Source organism: Pogoniulus pusillus, chromosome 38 (assembly GCF_015220805.1).
Source record: "Pogoniulus pusillus isolate bPogPus1 chromosome 38, bPogPus1.pri, whole genome shotgun sequence".
Classification (NCBI taxonomy): Eukaryota; Metazoa; Chordata; class Aves; order Piciformes; family Lybiidae; genus Pogoniulus; species Pogoniulus pusillus.
Genome location: NC_087301.1, coordinates 2,505,583 through 2,520,733, shown reverse-complemented (window position 1 = coordinate 2,520,733; position 15,151 = coordinate 2,505,583). Strand labels below are relative to the sequence as shown.

Genomic DNA, 15,151 nt, shown 5'->3' with positions numbered 1-15,151 from the left:
GCTGCTGCCAAGCTGCACCTCTGCACCAGTGCAGAAAGAGGTCTTGCTCCCCACAGCTCTCCAGCACCCACCAGGGAGGGCAGAAGAGCAAAGTGCCTGCACACTGATGCTTCTGTGGCTCTAATGCCAGTAGGCTGGTGAAGGCAGGAGGAGAGGCAGATGCCACAGTGATGTGCCAGCACAAACTGCTATGGTGGGTGCTGAGGGAGGGCTGAGTCCTGGAGAGGACTGAGCTAAGAGCAGCAATATGACCACACACAGCTGTTAAGCCTCAATTGCTTCTGACAGTGCAATGTGTCTGCTCCAAACAACTTCACTCAAGGCCCTGCAATCAAATCCCCTTCTGGGCAGCACCTCACACAGCCACCACAGCCCCACGAGCAGGTGGGAGCCTGGGGTAGGAAGCAGCAGGTGGCAGAGGCAGCGAAAGAATCTCACACCAGAGATCTGCCCACCCCAGTGGGAAGAGATCAGCAATTCCCAGCTCCTGGCTGCCATCAGGCCAACCACTGCTCAGCTTCCTGCAGCTCCTCTGTCTGTGTGTCTGGTGTGTCTGTGTGTCAGCACACCCCCCCCTCAGCTGGCAGCCACAGCACACAGGCCTGGGGCTACAGGCTAATTGCTGTGCAGCTCAGCACAAGCTGCAGCAAGGATTATTTGCTTAGCAGATTCCCTTTGCTCCCCTCCATGCTCTCTTTTGCTCCATACTAGCAGGCTGCAATGCCACAGACAGAATGCTTCTGAGCAGCATCCTCCTGGGGAGCATCCTCTTGGGGGCTAGGCTAGGCAGGGAGTGGCAAAAACCCCACAGGTGCTGCAGGGCAGTGCTGTACCCACAGGTTCCAAGGCTGTGCTGCCACAGAGAGTGCACTCCAGCCTGCCAGCTGAGCTGAGGGACAGAACAGAGAGGCCTTACCTGACAGGAGATCTGCACCAGGTAGACCAGCTCCTTGGACTCACAGCCGTTCCTCGTCACTTCATTCTGCTCCTCCGGGAGCGAAAGCTGCACCAGGGCAGAGGGGAGGGGGTGGAGGGAAGAGGAAGAGAGAAGGAGCAGGTCAGTGAGCAGGACAAGCCAGGCAAGGCATAATGCATGGAGCACAGTGCTGCCAGCAACTTGCTCTGAGACAAGGAGGGTCAGGGAACTGGGGAAGTGCTGCTCTGCCTGGAGCTGGCAGGCAGAAAACAGCACTCAGGCTTGCCCAGAGCCCCCAGTGCCACTGGGCTTTATCTAGAGTCCCCAGTGCCACAGGGCTTTATCCAGAGCCCCCAGTGCCACTGGGCATTAACCAGACCCACCAGTGCCATTGGGCTTTACCCAGAGGCAGGGACACCTCTCACTAGCCCAGGTTGCTCAGGACCTCATCCAGCCTGGCCTTGAGCACCTCCAGGGAGGGAACATCCACACACACACCCCCCAGGCAACCTACTCCAGTGTCTCACCACCTTCACTGTCAAGAATTTCTTGAATTAAAGAACTTCCTGAACACCAATTCCCTTCCTGCTGGTTGAGACCATCACAATTCACCAGAGTCTGCTGCAGCTGCAGAGAATCCAGAAGGTTGGTTGGCCAAAGGAAGAACCATAGAATCAGTCAGGGTTGGAAGGGAGCACAAGGAGCAGCCAGTTCCAACCCCCTGCCATGCCCAGGGACACCCTACCCTAGAGCAGGCTGCACACAGCCTCAGCCAGCCTGGCCTCAAACACCTCCAGCCATGGGGCCTCAACCACCTCCCTGGGCAACCCATTCCAGCCTCTCACCACTCTCCTGCTCAACAACTTCCTCCTCACCTCCAGCCTCACTCTCCCCACCTCCAGCTCTGCTCCATTCTCCCCATTCCTGCCACTCCCTCACAGCCTCAAAAGTCTCTCCCCAGCTTTTTTGTAGCCCCCTTTAGATGCTGGCAGGCCACAAGAAGGTCACCTGGGAGCCTCCTCTGCTCCAGCCTGCACAGCCCCAACTCTTTCAGTCTGTGCTCACAGCAGAGCTGCTGCAGCCTCTGAGCACTGTGTGACAAACAGACACAAGACTTCATGTTTCAAGTGCCTGAGACCATCAGCTCATCTCTGAGCTAAGGGCAGTGACCACAGGAGTCCCTACAGAGGAGAACCCAGGAGAGATAAACAGCAACAGAGTGCACAGGAGGGGAAGTGAGTCCTGCCAGGGCACACTGGCAAGTCCTGCTCAGTAGCTTCCCAGGGCATAGCTCAGTGTCTGTGCTCTCATCCCTGCTCTCCAAAGTAGCTTTGGAAGCTGCCTTCTGCTCTCCCTGCAACAATAATCCTCCATCACAGCCTGGCAGATCTGTGCCTGGGGAGAAGCAACTGAGAGACTCCTTTGTTTGCCTGGAGCTCCAGGGTTTCAAGGCTACTGTGGGGCTGGCTGGAAGGCACAGAGGCTCTGCCACGGCTGAGACCTAAAGAGCAGAGATGAGTGAGCATGGAGAGCACTTCCATGGGAGCAGAGGCAGCACCACTCTCCTGTCACAGCAAGAAGCACTCAGCCTTCTCCAGACTACACAACCCCAGTTCCCTCAGCTGCTCCTCACAAGCCACGTTCACCCCTCTCACCTCATGCCTGTCCATCTGGGACTCCACTCAAGTGAGCAGCCCTGGCACAACAACCCCACAACAACCCCAAGTGGTGATACAGGCTGGGAAGAGTGGCTGAGGAGTAGCCAAGAAGAAAGGGACCTGGGGGTACTGGTAGATAGTAGCTGCAGAGGAGGCAGCAGTGCCCAGGTGGGCAGCAGAGCCAATGGCATCCTGGCCTGGCTCAGGAACAGTGTGGCCAGCAGGACAAGGGAGGTTATTCTGCCCCTGTGCTCAACACTGATGAGGCCACACCTGGAGTGCTGTGTCCAGTTTTGGGCTCTTCAATTCAAGAGAGATGCTGAGATACTGGAATGTAACCAGAGAAGGGCAATGAAGCTGTTGAGAGGCCTGGAACACTGCTCCTGTGAGGAGAGGCTGAGGGAGCTGGGACTGTTTAGCTTGGATAGGAGGCTCAGGGCTGACCTCATTGCTGTCTACAACTACCTGAGGTGTTGTCCCTGAGAGGTGTTGAAGAAAAGACTGTCTGAGGCACTTAGTGCCATGGTCTAGTTGATTGGATAGGGCTGGGTGCTAGGTTGGACTGGCTGAGCTTGGAGGTCTCTTCCAACCTGGTTGATTCTATGATTCTATCACAGTGACCCAGGCAGCATGAGGAGGTCAAGGGAGATTCAAGCTGCCCAGCATGGAAGGACGTGAGGAGGCAGATGGCATGAATCAGCCTCAGGGGCAGGCATGAACTCCACCAGGTTCCATCTCAGCCACAGAGCACAGCTGTAGAACTCTGGGGGAGGGAAGAATGCTGCACAAGTGCCTTTTGCCAGGAGTTTGAAGTCAGTGGAAAGGCTGAGGGCTTTTCCTGGCAGAGGACACATCATTGTTCCCAGGCGAGCTGCTCCTCTGCTCACGTTTCTCTGAGGTGCAATTCAAGGCAACCAGACAGACACCACTGCCACTGCTGCTGCTGCTCACAGCCACCTTGGCACAAGGCTCATCGAGTTTCCACAGCTGACAGCACTGGGAACTGACCTGATGATCTGCATAGATCCACTGAATGGTTTGGCATTGGAATGAGCTGCCCAGGGAGGTGGTGGAGTCACCATCCCTGGAGGTGTTGAAGCCAAGCCTGGCTGGGGCACTCAGTGCCATGGTCTGGTTGACTGGACAGGGCTGGGTGCTAGGTTGGACTGGATGAGCTTGGAGCTCTCTTCCAACCTGGCCTTGAACACCTCCAGGGAGGTTGTGGAGCACAGAAGCACCCAACGTGATCTTTGATCACGTTGGGTGCTTCTGTGCTCCACAACCTCCCTGGGCAACCTGTGCCAGTGTCTCACCACCCTCAACCTGTGCCAGTGCCTCACCACCCTCACTTAACCAACCCTTTCCTAACATCTAGTTTCAATCTCCCTAGAACCAAGCCTGGGTGATTCAAACCCCACTTCTGGACCCACTTCTTGCTTCACTTTGCCTTGCACCTCCAGGAGCTGGTTCAGTTTGAGACACGTTTGAAGATGCTACTTTATTCCACTGGAAATTTCAGCTTGGCAAATGACTTTTTCCAACCAGGGAAGCATTTTCTGACTAATTACCCTGACAGCTTAAATGTATTCCTCTGCCCTGTTTTTCTCCTCTCCAGATTTATCTTGCTAAATGGACTAATTATCCTCCCACACCCTTCCCCATCTTCTCCTGCTTTCTCCTCAACTGTGGCTTCAGAGCAGGAAAAGAACATTTCCATCGGTGGCTTTGTTACCCAAACACAAATATCCTGCAGTAATGCAGAAAGTGAAGGCAGGGCTGACATGTCTCAAGAGTATTTTTATCTCTCAAGCTCCATTTCTTCCCTTGGAGAGCTCAAAAAGCAGCACCCGAAAGAAAGCAGTGCAAGGGCAGTGCAAGGCAGGAACTGCAGGGTTCTCCTGCCCCTCTACTCTGCCCTAGTGAGGGCTCAGATGGAGTTTTCTGTCCAACTCTGGGCTCCCCAGCTCAAGAGAGACAGGGAACTACTGGAGAGAGTCCAGAGGAGGATCCAAAGCTGCTGAGGGGCCTGGAGCATAGAATCATAGAATCAAGCAGGTTGGAAGAGAGCTCCAAGCTCAGCCCAACCTAGCACCCAGCCCTGCCCAACCAACCAGACCATGGCACTAAGTGCCCCAGCCAGGCTTGGCTGCAACACCTCCAGCCACAGCCACTCCACCACCTCCCTGGGCAGCCCATTCCAATGCCAATCACTCTCTCTGCCAGGAACTTCCTCATCATATCCAGCCTGAACCTGCCCTGGCACAGCTTGAGGCTGTGTCCCCTTCTTCTGTTGCTGCTTGCCTGGCAGCAGAGCCCAACCCCACCTGGCTACAGCCTCCCTGCAGGCAGCTGCAGACAGCAATGAGCTCTGCCCTGAGCCTCCTCTGCTGCAGGCTGCACCCCCCCAGCTCCCTCAGCCTCTCCTCACAGGGCTGTGCTCCAGGCCCCTCCCCAGCCTTGCTGCCCTTCTCTCAACACCTTCCAGCACCTCAACATCTCTCTGCAATGGAGAAGCCCAGAGCTGGACACAGCACTCAAGCTGTGGCATCTAGTTCCAACCCTGCCCCAGAGAAATGAATGCAGGACTCAAGGCTTGGCCTCACCACTGCCCAGCAGAGAGGAATGATCACTGCCCTGCTCCTCCTGGGCATGTGCAGCTGGTGCCAAGGAGGAACCCTGACACAACTTGCCTCTTGCTGCAGCCAGCAGCAGACCCCTGGGAAAGGTCTCCCTGCCAAGCCCTGACTCCCAGCTGAGCTGCCCACACAGGCACCTTCTGTCTCTGCTGCTGGAGTTTGTTTGCTTTCATTCTTAAGCCAAGCACATTTGCTGCTGAAGCTCACTGAGACACAACAATCTCAGAGAGCTGTTTCTCAGGCCTCCTTCTCCCAGATTTTCCTGCTTCCAGCCCCCAGTGTTTTCTCCTGGGGGCTCACCCTTTTATTTCCTCTAAACGTGTAAGAAGGTCGAGCTCCACAAGCAATGAAATATTCATTACAGCTTCTCAGATGCAGCCATTAGGGACTCCATTAGGCACAAAATCAACTTCTTCAGGTCTGCAAACGGAATCTTTTCATCGAGTTAAATATATCTGATGTGATTAAAACCAAACCAATGAGCCCCCCCCCCTCCTCCCCTGCTGCATCAGGCACTTTCTGACTGGCAAGGAGGACATAACACCCTGGTAGCAGGCTCCAGAAGATGGATTTGCCACCCCAGGGTGGAATTTGGGGGCTCTGTCTTTGGCATTTAAAGCTCAGGAAGAACTTCTCTTACAGCAAAGGTGGTGAGACACTGGCACAGGTTGCTCAGGGAGGTTGTGGATGCTCCCTCCCTGGAGGTGTTCAAGGCCAGGTTGGAGGAGGCCTTGGGTGAGCTGGGCTAGGGGGAAAGGGGGGCAAAAGGGGGAAAAACAGAATAAAAAGGGAGGAAAAGGGGAAAAAGTGAGAGGAAAAAGGGGAAAAGAGGAACAGGAGGGAACAAAGGGGAATGGGGGGGCAAAGGGGAGGTATAAGGGGGAGAAAGAGGGGGAGAAAGGTGACAAAGAGGAGGGGAAAAAGGGGGCAAAGGGAGGAGAAAGGGGGGAAAGGAAGAGGGAGAAGGGGGGAAAGGAGGGGAAAGGGGGGGAAAGGGGGAGAAAGGGGCAAAGGAAGAGGGAGAAGGGGGGAAAGGTGGGCAAAAGGGGGGCAAAAGGAGAGAAAGGAGGCAAAGGAAGAGGGAGAAGGGGGGAAAGGTGGGGAAAAGGGGGGCAAAAGGAGAGAAAGGAGGCAAAGGAAGAGGGAGAAGGGGGGAAAGGTGGGGAAAAGGGGGAGGAAAGGGGGGGGAAAGGGGGGGGAAAGGGGAGAAAGGGGCAAAGAAAGAGGGAGAAGGGGGGAAAGGGGCAAAAGGGGGGCAAAAGGAGAGAAAGGAAGCAAAGGAAGAGGGAGAAGGGGGGAAAGGTGGGGAAAAGGGGGGGAAAAGGGGGGGGGAAAGGGGAGAAAGGGGCAAAGGAAGAGGGAGAAGGGGGGAAAGGGGCAAAAGGGGGGCAAAAGGAGAGAAAGGAAGCAAAGGAAGAGGGAGAAGGGGGGAAAGGTGGGGAAAAGGTGGGCAAAAGGAGAGAAAGGAAGCAAAGGAAGAGGGAGAAGGGGGGAAAGGTGGGGAAAAGGGGGGCAAAAGGAGAAAAAGGGGGCAAAGGAGGGGAAAATAAGGGACAAAAAGGGGGCAAGTAAGGGGCAAATGGGGGAAATAAGGGATAAGGGGGGGGGATAATGGGCAAAGGGGGGAATGATGGGCAAAGAAGGGGAAAGTAAGAGGCAAAGTGGGTGGAAAATAAGGGGCAAAGGGGGGAGAGGAATAATGGGCAAAGACTGGGGGAGGGGAAGGGAATTAAAGCAACACATGTCAGAGAGGCAGAAGGGAACCAAACCAGTCCTGAGGAGCAGAAGTAGCTCTTTCCAATTCAATTTCCATACAACACCCAAATGAAAGCTTTCCTTACTAACAGCAACTGCAAAGGTGTGTGAGAGGACCAAGGGCACAGGTGCCCCTCAGCATCACACTGCTGTCAGAATAGGGAAGCAAAGACTGCAGCAGCTCCTGGCACAGATCCCTCCAGGTCCAATAAACCTGGCCCCAAGCAGAGGGCTTTGATGGAGAAGAATTTGAACACACATTTGAGTGTCTTGTTAGAACTGGCTGTTAGAGAGCAAGCAGCATGTCTGGCCCAGGATAGGGACTTTAAACTTGCTTTGTTTCAAACTCCTGAGATTTGACTCTTGTGAAGCTGTTAGGAGCTTGTCCCCTACATCTCCAGAGCATATTGAGTTGTTCCCTGTGAATTCCTTGCTTTGAAAATGTGGGAGATCAAAAAGAAAGGCAAAAAAAGGAAGCAGGGAGAAAACTCAGCTACTCACAGAAGCCTGTTGTAAGGAATCAGAGCAAGAAAAAAGCCACAAAGCCAAACAAACAGATCCCAGATAATTCATCTCCAGCCCCTAGCTGCTGAATTTGGAGTGCAAGAGGCACTGCCCTGCAAACAGCACTTTGGAAGCAGCTACTCCAAGCAGTCCCTGCTCTACTCTGCCCAGCCAAGCACAAAGGCACAGAGAAAACACACAACAAATCTCTCAGCTTCTCTGACTCAGGGCAAGAGTTAAGCTCAGATTTGTGGCTAACTCAGGAACTCTATCAGCAGCTCTTGGCCCACTAACCAAAAGCTGACAGGAAAGGTGTCCCTCAGCCTGGTGCAGCTAAGGGAGAGAAAACAGCAGCATGGGAAGAACTCCTCTTTATTCACATATGCAAATCTGTGTGCAAGGCACAAAAGCCTCAGTGGGTCACACCAAAAGCAAGCAGCAAAGATAGGCAGGAAATAGGAAGTGGTTTAAGTCCAAGTCTCCTCCACAAAAGGCAAGGAGAGCTGAGCCAGCACAAAGAGAGAACTTATGACACATCCTAGCAGGGACTTGGGATTTCCAAGTGAAGGAGCAGTTCTCACCAGGATTTCACAGGGACCTCGTGGATGCTGGTTGAGAGCTTGGAGTAGGACTGAGCTGCCTGAGGCAGGAATTTCAGAGGTAGGCTCATGGATAAAGCTATTCCTAGAAAGCCCAGATGCTGATTTTGCCTGGTGAATAATTTACTGCCTATGAATGAAAAAGCACATGTAAAACTTATCTGTCTGCTGTCTGTTCTGCTGTGGCTCCTGCCAGCGTGGCATCTAAGAGGAGTGTTTTGTGCCTCTGCACCTGATTAAAGATTTATCCAGAGCTCTTTTTCACTTTATTGATATCTGCACCAAAAAGAAACTTGGCATAAAGGCTCAAAGATTAATCAGACACAAATCCTGAGTCAATCTACACTCTTTTTGTCAACAGGTCACCTCTATCCTGTGCTTTACATTCCATATTCCCCATCATTATTGCACACCACACAGTTTATCTAGCATTACAAAGTTCCTATCACACAGTCTACAGGCAGTTTGTATTCCAGGTGTTAAAGGAGGAGGAGTGGAAGGTCAAAAGGAAAGGAAACAAATGGTCAGCTCATCCCATTTCATAAAGCCACCTTTGCTCATGCTCAACATCCCCTGACAACAAAGAAAGTGTCCTAGGTGTTGGAACACATCTAGCACCCTAAAATGCAGCACACCCCATCCCTTACAGCCTCTCGCTCCCTTTAAGCGCCAGGAGATGCAGCAGGAATTTAAAATCCTCCCTCTGAAGCCACTCAGTTCTGCTGAGGCAGGAAAGAAACCACTGGCTGGGATGCTCCCCAGTTAATTCCTTACACCTCATTAATATGGATTGCAGACTGACTGCCTCAGTGCAAAAAAAACCCTTCCCAAAGGCCACAGGTTCACCTCCGGGAGGAGAGGCACAGCCTGCATTATCCCGAGCTGAGGAACCGCTGAGCTGAGGACAGGCTGCACACGAGTGCCACAGCCCCAACCCCCACCCCGGGAACCACGGAGAAAACCCTGCCTGGGAAATGAGAATCTTCCTTTATGGCTACACGGGCACCTGGTGCCATGCTCGAGGTGTGCTGCTGGGCTGTCAGCAGTGCCCTGGCATCGCGGCAGCGAGACAGGGATGTGGCAGAGACAGGGATGTGGCAGAGAGACAGGGATGTGGCAGAGAGACATGGATGTGGCAGCGAGACAGGGATGTGGCAGAGAGACAGGGATGTGGCAGCGAGACAGGGATGTGGCAGAGAGACAGGGATGTGGCAGAGACAGGGATGTGGCAGAGACATGGATGTGGCAGAGAGACAGGGATGTGGCAGCGAGACAGGGATGTGGCAGCGAGACAGGGATGTGGCAGAGAGACAGGGATGTGGCAGAGATAGGGATGTGGCAGCGAGACAGGGATGTGGCAGAGACAGGGATGTGGCAGAGAGACAGGGATGTGGCAGAGAGACAGGGATGTGGCAGAGAGACAGGGATGTGGCAGAGACAGGGATGTGGCAGAGAGACATGGATGTGGCAGAGAGACATGGATGTGGCAGAGAGACAGGGATGTGGCAGAGAGACAGGGATGTGGCAGAGAGACAGGGATGTGGCAGAGAGACAGGGATGTGGCAGAGAGACAGGGATGTGGCAGAGACAGGGATGTGGCAGAGAGACAGGGATGTGGCAGCGAGACAGGGATGTGGCAGAGAGACAGGGATGTGGCAGAGACAGGGATGTGGCAGAGACATGGATGTGGCAGAGAGACAGGGATGTGGCAGCGAGACAGGGATGTGGCAGAGAGACAGGGATGTGGCAGCGAGACAGGGATGTGGCAGAGAGACATGGATGTGGCAGAGACAGGGATGTGGCAGAGAGATAGGGATGTGGCAGGGAGACAGGGATGTGGCAGAGAGACAGGGATGTGGCAGCGAGACAGGGATGTGGCAGAGAGACATGGATGTGGCAGAGACAGGGATGTGGCAGAGAGATAGGGATGTGGCAGAGAGGCAGGGATGTGGCAGAGAGACAGGGATGTGGCAGCGAGACAGGGAAGCGGCAGGGAGCGGCCAGGAGCTGCGCGGGGCTGAGCGCTACTTACCCCTGCTACAAGGACCTATTCTTCCCATGGGTGGCAGCCTCTTAGCCGAGGCCTAACAGCTCCAGGTCCCTCCGCAGCTTCCCAGCAGCTAATCGCAAAAGCCTTGCCGGCATCAGCTCGGAAAGGCAGCGGCTCCAGGCGGGCAGGGTCAGACGCCGGTGCGGAGGTGCAGCTCGGCCGCTCGCCGCCCGCCCCGGTGCCGCCGCTGCCGCCGCTGGGGCTGAACGCGCCTATGAATAGCATGGAGGAGCTGCCCCCGCGGCCCCGTCAGCCGTTTCCACGCTGCCCATTTCATGCTCAATTTGCACTGCAGAGCAACCCAGTGGTGTTCTTTTCTCTCTCCTTGGAAAGGTCCCGCAAACGAGCCGTGGAGTCTCGCAAGAGCCAAGAGAAACAAGGAGGGAGGGAAATGCGCGCAGCGGCTGCGCTCGGGCGGGCGCACAGCAGCCTCTGCCGCCGCCGCTGCTACGGCTCCGGAGGAGAAGGAGGGGAAAGAGCCCAGACCAAAGCAACAAACAGCACAACAGAAAGCATGGCAGCGAAGCGCCGTGGCACGGCTGAACGCCAGCAGAGCTTGAGGCAAGCTGATTCCTCACCGCCTGCTCTTTCCCGCTGGGATGCAACTGCTCGGAGCTGAAGCTCCACCGAACTCCTCTGCCGCTGCCGGTAGAGTGAGAGCAGCAAATCAATGCAGGATGTGTGCCCTAGCGCCCAGGGACAACGCTCCTCTGTTCGCTCCCTGCATGCCCTGCAGAGAACAGGTATTCAAATCCTACAGCCGCAGAAGGTCTCCTTCCCTGGAAGCTTTCAAAGCCCACCGGGATGTGTTCCCGTGGGACCTGCTCTGACTGTGGTACTGTGATACTGTGACACAGTGATCTCCAGAGGTCCCTACCAACCCCTACTGTCTTATGAATGGTTTGGGTTGGAAGGGACCTTGCTGAGGAGAAGTTTGCTGGCAAAATCTTCCCTGGTCTCTTAGTTGCTGCCTACAACTACCTGAAGGGGCATTGTAGCCAGGTGGGGTTGGGCTCTGCTGCCAGGCAGCCAGCAACAGAAGAAGGGGACACAGCCTCAAGCTGTGCCAGGGCAGGTCTAGGCTGGATGTTAGGAGGAAGTTGTTGGCAGAGAGAGTGATTGGCACTGGAATGGGCTGCCCAGGGAGGTGGTGGAGTGGCTGTGCCTGGAGGTGTTCAAGAAAGGACTGGATGAGGCACTGAGTGTCATGGTCTGGTTGACTGGATAGGGCTGGGTGCTAGGTTGGGCTGGCTGAGCTTGGATGTCCCTTCCAACCTGGCTGATTCTATGATATCTATGATATGATAACACCCAAAATGTGCCACCTTGTCCACAGGGTCCCTGCTCTGACCACTGTGGCACCTGCAAAGTCACATTCACCAGCAGGATGTTAGCAGCACAGACAGCCACCACCAAGGGCATCAGCCCAGATTTGGGGTTCAGAAACTCAAAGGTTCAAAGCATGGTTTGGGATGGAAGAGAATTTAAAGCTCATCCAGTCCTAAGCCCCCTGCCCTGGGCAGGGACACCTCCCACCAGCCCAGGTTGCTCAAAGCCTCATCCAGCCTGACCCTGAACACCCCCAGGGAGGGGCATCCATGACCTCCATGGGCAACACATTCCAGTGTCTCTCTGGAGCCCTACACCATGTAGCCACAACTCTCCTTGTCCCATCTGCTCCTAGCAGGTTATGATGCTGAACCTTTCTCTTCCCAAGCACAGACTGAGCTGGAGATCACTGCAGTGACTTGGACTGCACAAAGAGAGAATAAAAGCCAAGAAGTAATGAACCTGCCTCAAACTCCTGGTTATCTTCTCCAGCCCAATACCCCTAACCTCCAAGCAACATCATCAAATTCCACCAGTTTCCCAGGAACCCAAATCAAATCACTCTGCTGGACCACAGAAATGGTGCTTGGAAGAAAATGACTCCTTGGTGGGGAGGGGGGGTGTGCACCTACAGAGAAACATTCCCCTTGTCCCAGGCTGTCCCAGGCTGGTCTAAATCTGCCTTCTGGTTAGTACAGCCACCCACAGAAACACAGTGTCAGGGGCTGGAAGGACCTCCAAAACTCATGCAGTCCAGCCCCCCTGCCAGAGCAGGATCATCTAGAGCATATCACTCAGGAACACATCCAGGCAGGTCTTGAGTATCTCCAGAGAGGGAGACCCCACAGCCCCCCTGGGCAGCCTGTGCCAGTGCTCTTTGAACCTCACAGGGAAAAATTCCTCCTCATGCTTACACGAAACTTCCTCTGCCTCAGCTTCCACCACTGCCCCTTGTGCTGGCACTGGCATCACCCAGCAGAGCCTGGCCCCAGCCTCCTGCCACTCACCTGCACATCTTTATCACCATTGCTGAGGTCACCTCTCAGGCTCCACCTCTCCCAGCAGCACAGCCCCAGCTCCCTCAGGCTCCCTCCTAACCGAGATACTCCATTCCCTCCATCCTCTGCGTGGCTCACATGTGGCCACAGTGCTCACTAACCCATCCTGTTCATCCCTCCCTTGGAAAGTTCTTCAAGAGGAACACACAAAACCTTCACAGAATCATAGAACCAAGCAGGCTGGAAGAGAGCTCCAAGCTCAGCCAGCACAACCTAGCACCCAGCCCTGCCCAACCAACCAGACCATGGCACTAAGTGCCCCAGCCAGGCTTGGCTGCAACACCTCCAGCCACAGCCACTCCACCACCTCCCTGGGCAGCCCATTCCAATGCCAATCACTCTCTCTGCCAACAACTTCCTCCTAACATCCAGCCTGAACCTGCCCTGGCACAGCTTGAGGCTGTGTCCCCTTCTTCTGTCCCTGGCTGCCTGGCAGCAGAGCCCAACCCCCACCTGGCTACAGCCTCCCTTCAGGCAGTTGTAGACAGCAATGAGCTCTGCCCTGAGCCTCCTCTGCTGCAGGCTGCACACCCCCAGCGCCCTCAGCCTCTCCTCATAAGGTTTGTGTTCCTTCCTCAACCCTCCCTCAACTCCTTCTCAGAGGAACCACCTTCCTCGTTCCAACACCCCCCAAATCCCCAACCAACACCACCACATTCCACCAGTTTCCCAGGACCTCAACTCAAACCTTTCTGCTGCCCAAGAGAAGCAGCCAGAAGGGACAGGCTCTGCTTTCCCCAGAGACAAAACCCTTCAGCTCCATCCCGAGCGCAGCCAACATCCCTCGGTTGCTCTCCCCCTCGCCTCACTGAGCTGAATGAAACAGTTAACTGCACCAAACAACAACAACCAGATCTCTTCCTGGCTGCCAACCAAACTCTGCCCCCGACACAGATCCCCAGAAAATTGTGATGCCCTACCAGCAGCCAGAAAAAGAAAAGCAAAGGCTCAGCCTGGCTCCAAAGCAAACCACCTTCAGCCACCACGGAGTGGACCCTGCTGACCATAATAGCAGAGCTTTGGAAATGGGCACTTTGATACCCAGGAGCCCACATGGCCTCTCTTGTGTCTCAGGCCTCACACCACAGGCTCTGCTCCAAAAGGGGAAAGTAAATGTCTTCCATCTTCCAGTTCAAAGCAGAGCTGATCCAACCTAATGATGGGTTTCCATGGCCACTCTGGGTGTTTCTTGCAACACAAAGGCACTTCCAGGGAGCTGAAGGGTTCTTCTTTCCTTCAGACACTCAGAGAATGGTTTGGGTTGGAAGGGACCTTAAAGCTCATCCAGTTCCAACCCTACTGCCATGGGCAGGGACACCTCCCACTAGAGCAGGCTGCCCAAGCTGGCCTTGAACACCTTCAAGGGGGAAGCAACCACAGCCTCCCTGGGCAACAACCACAGCCTCCCTGGGCAACCTGTGCCAGTCTCTCCCCACCTTCACTCTAGAGAATTTCTTCCTAATCCCCAGTCTCAATCTGCCCTCATATCCAGGTCAAATCTTTACACTGAGATGTGCAGCTTGCCCCTAGAAGCACTCAGGGTTAAAACAGCTCTAATGAGGAGGTTCTCTATGCTCTTCCTAACCTCCAGTCCAAATCTGCCCTCCTCAAGCTTCAATCCATCCCCTCTTGCCCTGTCACTCCCAGCCCTTGCCAGAAGTCCCTCCTCAGCTCTCCTGTAGCTGGAATCAGGCACAAGGAGAAGCCCCCTGGGAGTAGCCTGGAATCAGGCACAAGGGGAAGCCCTCTGCTGCCATGCCTTTCCAGCAGCCAGGAGCCCGGAGCTCCCTGCACACTAGATGGCATTGCAGGACAAAGGATGGCAGGGATCAGGCTCTCCAAGGAGAACACAGCACAGTTCTCTCCTGCCGATGTCGTCCTGGTCCTCTCCCAAGCCCAACTGCGCCAACATCCATGGCATGCAGAACAATGGAGACGGCTCTGGAAGAGGAACCAGGCTCTCAGGGGCTCCAGGCAGGGACAAAGAGGCTGTTAGATGAAAGCAGTGGGGTTATTCAGTGCTTTCTTGAGGAAGAAAAGTGGCTTTGCCACCAAACAAAGAGGCCTTTCTAGCACTGGCTGCTACCAGACAACGCAGGACCTTCGCTCTGGCTGCTGCTGGGCAGCATGCACAGGCTCAGCATTCCCCCTTTGTCACACCAAAGGGACCACTTCTGGAGTCAACCCATCCAGGGGCTCCTCAACAGCCACTTGGATGGGTCAAGAATGAGGCTGATTGCTTTGCAGGTTTTGTCCATCAGGCTGCCCAAAAAGGTGATGGAGCCTCCATCTGTGGAGTCACTCCAAACCCAGCTGGACACCATCCTGCACAGCCTGCTCTGGGTGAACTTCCTTCTGGATGGTCTCCAGAGGACCCTTCCAACCCCTGGCATTCTGTGCTGCTGGTAACAGACAGTAAGGACATAAGGCACCTAGATCCCATATTGTGGGGAGCAGCTGAGGGAACTGGGGGTGTTCAGCCTGGAGAAAAGGAGGCTAAGGGCTTGCAGGGGTGGGATGAGAGGGCATGGACTGAAGCTTGAGGGGAGACTGAAACTGGAGATGAGGAAGTTCCTGACAGTGAAGATGGTGAGACACTGGCACAGGTTGCCCAGAGAGACCAAGTGCAGGGTTCTACACTTTGGC

At 54.8% G+C, this 15,151-nt stretch overlaps 1 protein-coding gene across 8 annotated transcripts in view; it reads right to left on the bottom strand.

Annotated features, from left to right (window-relative positions):
* Positions 1–15,151, bottom strand: part of ARHGAP32 (Rho GTPase activating protein 32) — a 246,412-nt gene that overhangs the window by 94,693 nt on the left and 136,568 nt on the right. For all 8 annotated transcript variants that reach the window (XM_064173280.1, XM_064173279.1, XM_064173274.1 and 5 more), the window contains one exon: positions 917–1,003. In XM_064173280.1, the coding sequence (XP_064029350.1) occupies positions 917–1,003 (87 nt within the window). The remainder of the gene's footprint in view (positions 1–916; positions 1,004–15,151) is intronic.